We start from the raw sequence: 5,233 nt of genomic DNA on the forward strand, positions 1-5,233 counted from the left end.
AGAGGCATTAGTCGAAAGGAAGACCTGACCTACAATTTTTCACATTAGCAATTACTCTGCGTCGCGAAAAGCTCCAGACGAAACACAGAAGTACACGTCGAGCAGCGCCGACGACGAAGCTGACGGGAGCACGTTCTTAGGGCTCAGAAAACAGCAACGCTACGGTGTCGTCTACGCGCAAAATCTTCACGGGTTGGCCGCCGCTCTTGCATCTACAACTCTCTAGAACACTGTAGTTACGAGATACGAGATTGTCAGCTAACATCAACCAGCCATTTCACCTTGCGATACTTGGTAGCACGCTACTCAGCACTGCTCCTGATAGTTGGACGTTGATATCCACTAATCCTTCGCAACCGGCCGATGCTCGCTGAGGATGCTTCCTCTAGACACCGGTATGACGCCTGCGTATAAAGTCATTGGCCGTCCGCGCCTGTGGCTTCGTTCGCTTTGTCCACGGCCGTACACTATCAGTCGGCAACTCAGCAAGAAGACTGCCCCGATGCTAGGCGGTCGACTATCCGGCAAGAGACTCAGCTTGTCCAGTTGGAGCAAGATCTGCGCTAGCAGCACGCAACCCAGACTCTGCAACTCCGGCTTCACGAGCCATAGCGTGGAAGGACGATTTTGAATCAGCTAATAATGCTGCCGGACTACCTACTTCAATCACCCTTCCTTGATCCAGCACAACAATGCGATCCGAATTGAGAACAGTGTCAAGACGATGAGCTATAGTCAGGACAGTGCAACCACTCATCAGGTCTCTCAACGTCTGCTGAACGAGCAAGTCTGTCTTCATGTCCACAGATGCAGTGGCTTCGTCAAGGACAAGTATTTTCGCCTTTCTTAACACAGCCCTCGCTAGACAAACCAGCTGCCTCTGTCCCACGCTGAGGTTTTTTCCACCGTCTAAGATTTCGAAGTCTAGACCACCACCTTTCCTGAAGGCATCTCCGAGGTGAGCTTTTTTCAGTGCCGAACACAACTCTTCAGCATCATGCTGCCCGGCTGGGTCAAGGTTGAACCGCAGAGTACCACGAAAAAGAAATGATTCTTGGGGTATGATGGTTATTCTAGAACGGAGGTCTTGTAGTCCTAGTGCTGCAATGTCCACGTCATCCACTACAATCTTTCCTGCTGCTGCCTCAATGATACGAAAGAGGCTCAAGGCTAGTGTTGACTTACCGGCGCCCGTTCGTCCTACGATTCCTATTTTCTCACCGGGCCTGACGTAGAGATCTACATCCCTGAGAGTCAGGTCCAAACCCTGCCTGTACCGAGTCGAGTAAGACTTAAAAGACACAGCACCCGACGCGGGCCACTGCGGGTCCGGTCTGACGTGGGACACCCAAGGCGCTTCGGGAGTGAGACGACTGTACTCATCTAAACGTTCGGCTGATATTAAAGAGGCCTCAAACTCAGTTGAGTACAAAACAAAGTATGTGAACGCGAACAAAGAATTCAGTGAGTACGACACCAGAAGGCCAGCTGTTCCCGCTCCAATATTGTCACGACTGTGAACGAGTAGCAACAGCATCGAAAACAAAAGCACTTCACTAGCAATTTCCAACCAGACTTGTATCCAGTACAAAACAAAAAGGCAGTTCACAGTACAAGTTTGCATATTGTCAATCTTGTCGTCATTGTCTCGAAGGAAAATACCCTGAACGTCATAGCTCCTGACACTACTCAAGCCCGCTACTGTTTCTGAAAAGTGGCTGTTAACAGGAGAACGCGAAACGGTCTCAAGTCTCTTCACATCACGAAATAGAGCCACGAACATTTGACGGAGAACAAACAGGAAAACCATAACAGCAGCGACGACCAGGATGTACATTGGAATATTTATGCATACGAGTAAATTTGATGATGCCAGAAGAAACAACAAATCGAGTGTATTATGACCTGCTGTTGGAAGTTGTAGATCAAGCTGGTCAACGTCCTTGCTGAAGCGGTTCAATAAGCGACCGGACGGATTGGTTTCAAAAAAGGACAACGGGGCCCTCATCACACCGTGGAGTGTCGATTCATGAAGCCTTGTGGAGGCTGTGAGCGCCACCCTCCACAAGGATATGACTGCGAGGAAAGTAGCAATCGCCTGGACAGCACAAAGGAGGATGTAAACTTCGATCCTATATCTTTGCTTCGATATGTACTGGTTTCCGTTAAAAAAAAGTGAATCATTGGTCCATTCACACAGCCAAATGGCAATGTACGTATCGAGTGCTATGTAAATGGCGTAACACAAAACCACGATTATTAACGAAGGCCCAGCGTACCTTATATAAGTTCTGTATACCTGGAGACTGATTGAACCCTCCTTCGTTATTTCTCTTTTCACAAAGGTCGCCTCCAATCCTTTTTTCTCCAGTACAGTCGCTGTGTCTTGATATGCCAATAGATCCTCGTTCTCTGTCAATTTCTTCACTTTTTTGGAAAAGTTTTGCAACAATCTGGAGAAAACACTTCCTTCTTGTTTAAGGCCTTCAAAGGTACCAGACTCAACGATTGAGCCTTCCTGGAGGACGAAGATGTAGTCGACTTCATTGAGCATCGAAAAGTTGTGGGTGACCAAGATTCTTGTGGTTTCTTTCAGCAGTCCTTGCGGTCCGATGAGGTTCTTGAAGAGAGAAGCCCCGACATGAGCATCCACTGCGCTTAGTGGGTCATCCAAAAGATAAAGTTCCTTCTTCTGGTACGCGGCTCTTGCGAGACTAACCCGTTGCTTCTGACCACCGCTTAAGTTGATCCCTCTCTCCCCGATTTCCGTCAGGTCTCCACACGGCAGAATCTCTAAATCTTTCTCAAGCGAACACGCCTTCAAAACCAACTCGTACAGTTTGGCATCAAAGGCACCCATGAAAAGCACATTTTCTCTTATGGTTTTGTTTTGGATCCAAGGGCACTGAGGGGCATACGCCACACTTTCTGTGCAGCTCACAGATCCCGAGAAAACTCGAAGGTTTCCCAAAAATGCGGACAGCAAGGTCGACTTGCCCGAGCCCACGGATCCCACAACTGCGACCAGTTGACCTTTTTTGACGGTCAGGTTAATGTTGGTCAAGACCGGGGCTTTGTCTTTTGACCAGGAAAGTGATGCATTCCTTACTGAGACAGCGTAACCCTCATCCGGTCGTCTTCCCACGGAACAGTCATCTACTTCGGAGGAGAGCAGAAACTTTCGTATCCTGATCATTGAAACGCTCGTCTGAACCACCTTAGAAATAATGTCTGGAATTATAAATATCGGGTACTGCATATTGTTGAACAGTGCCATCGACACAAACGCAGTGCTCGGGTCAAGAACGTGATCGTTGCTGGTCAACACGTAGGTTACGAAGCTAGCGAAAGAAACCATCGCTGTCGAACATGTAAGAATGCAGGTACTCACCGCTGTCACGCAAGAATATTTCTTGAGAAAATCCATTTCTTTTAACCGCGAGGTCGTGCACTTGTCAATGAAAATGTTTTCCCAGGCAAACAGTTTGAGAAGCTTCGCACTGCTTAGCATTTCTGCCACAACTTCGAGCCTCTTATCTTTAAGCTTCATATGACCTGCTTGGTACTTGTTCCCGATGGTAACCGCGAGGGCTCCTATAGGCATGATGACCAGCATAACAGCGACGCCAGCAAGGCAGGCCACTCCAAGGTATTGCCACAGAAGTATAACCGCGATTATGATCATAGGCACTCCTGTGACCCCATAAGATGAGACGACACTGAGTTGGTAAAGCCGATCGGCATCCACGAAAATCAAATTAACCAGATCCCCCAATGTGTAGTTGATCTGCGACTCGCTAGAAAGCATAAGTGTCTTTCTGTAAATGGCCGCCACCATGACGGTTTTTGCATTTAGACCAATAAACGACAGAATCATGTCGACATGAACGCCAAGAAGGCGCGACGTAAAATTGGCGCTCACTATACCGAGGGAGTACAAGACTCCTTTCCACTTAGGATCGGTTCCAACCATAAAATCCAAAAGAAGGTGCAACAATAAGGATGGAATTATTTTTAGTACGGCTCCCAACGTTGAAAAAATTACCGAAATTGCCAGAGGCTTCCAATATGCTTTCCAGATTGGCTTGAACATTGAAGGCAGCGGTTTGGAGACATCACAGGATCCAGCTTCCGCTACGTATCCAGAAGATCGCAGTTCCTTTCTCCAAAGTGCACTCCATTTACTATGGTTTCGCTGAGTCATCATGTCTTGTGGTATGCTGTAGATATCTTCAACCTGAAGACATCTTCGTGGCCCTCTAAGTATGAGAGGTGACACCCAACCAAAGAAAATGAAAGACACAGGTGGAGCAGTGAGGTAGGGTCGTCTTGTGTCTTGTCTGACGTCTGTCACACATGACAGCAAGAACTGCAAAAGAACGATAGGATACGCTATAACACAAGCGTAAAATTCGAGTTCCTGGAAGTCAGGAGGGTCGCCGAGCGACGCAAAGGCTTCCAGTATGCGCCGGAAGCACTCAGGAAACTTGCAGAGAACGGTTAGCAACCAAAAGAAAAACAGCCCCATCGAAGATCCACTTCCGTTCTTTCGATCAGTCTCCTGAATGAGCATTGTGATCGTGAAGGTGATTATATGTACAACATCTGCCGTCACCGATGATCCGTTGTATGCCCCAAGGACCAGTCTGTATGCGAGCGAGATAAAGTAAGTAAGGGTCAACAAAAGACTGGCGACAAACTTGAACAGACACAATGGAGTCCAGGAGAGTGGCTCACAGTAAAGGGATTGCTTTTGCCATCGTCCCACCAGACACGGGACAAGGGCGAAGGACACAAGAACAGTTGCTGGCGTGTAAACAAGAACTGTAGACTCGAAGCACGGTGTAAGCCTTGGGTATTCCGAGTACCAGGTATAATTCCAGTCCCACAAAGGCACAGTGCAAAAGGGAGTCATCACTCACTCGTAAGTTACGCAGCAGCCTTTGACGATCCCCCTCTTTCAAGTAATAACAGCTTAGAAGGGCGCAGTTAGTCCCGAGGTCGCGCGCTAGCCACTGCATAAACACTGGCCACGAAATAGAACGAATGCAGCTGCCAAGTGATAAATCTTTGTGAACATCGACTCCCAAAAAATTTATGGTTGATATGAGCGGATGTGGCAGATGCCTGGAAAACGTACATCGTTTTAGCGGGAATCCCGTACCCTTTTTCGTAGCTACATAAAACAATACGTAAATAGTATCGCAAATTGCTCTGCTATATATGATACTTT

General features: G+C 47.7%; 1 protein-coding gene across 1 annotated transcript; it reads right to left on the minus strand.

Annotated features, from left to right (window-relative positions):
• Positions 1-517: 517 nt before the first annotated feature.
• Positions 518-4,915, minus strand: LOC120836773 (multidrug resistance-associated protein 1-like). Its single transcript, XM_040205822.2, has one exon. The coding sequence runs from the start codon at positions 4,913-4,915 to the stop codon at positions 518-520; it is 4,398 nt and encodes a 1,465-aa protein (XP_040061756.2).
• Between the last annotated feature and the right edge of the window lie 318 nt (positions 4,916-5,233).

The sequence above is a fragment of the Ixodes scapularis genome, unplaced genomic scaffold, assembly GCF_016920785.2.
Source record: "Ixodes scapularis isolate PalLabHiFi unplaced genomic scaffold, ASM1692078v2 PGA_scaffold12__126_contigs__length_90152505, whole genome shotgun sequence".
Taxonomy (NCBI): domain Eukaryota; kingdom Metazoa; phylum Arthropoda; class Arachnida; order Ixodida; family Ixodidae; genus Ixodes; species Ixodes scapularis.

Bases quoted from the DNA above. Each gene is read 5' to 3' on its own strand.
- LOC120836773 (XM_040205822.2), bottom strand. From the start codon at position 4,915: ATGACTCCCTTTTGCACTGTGCCTTTGTGGGACTGGAATTATACCTGG.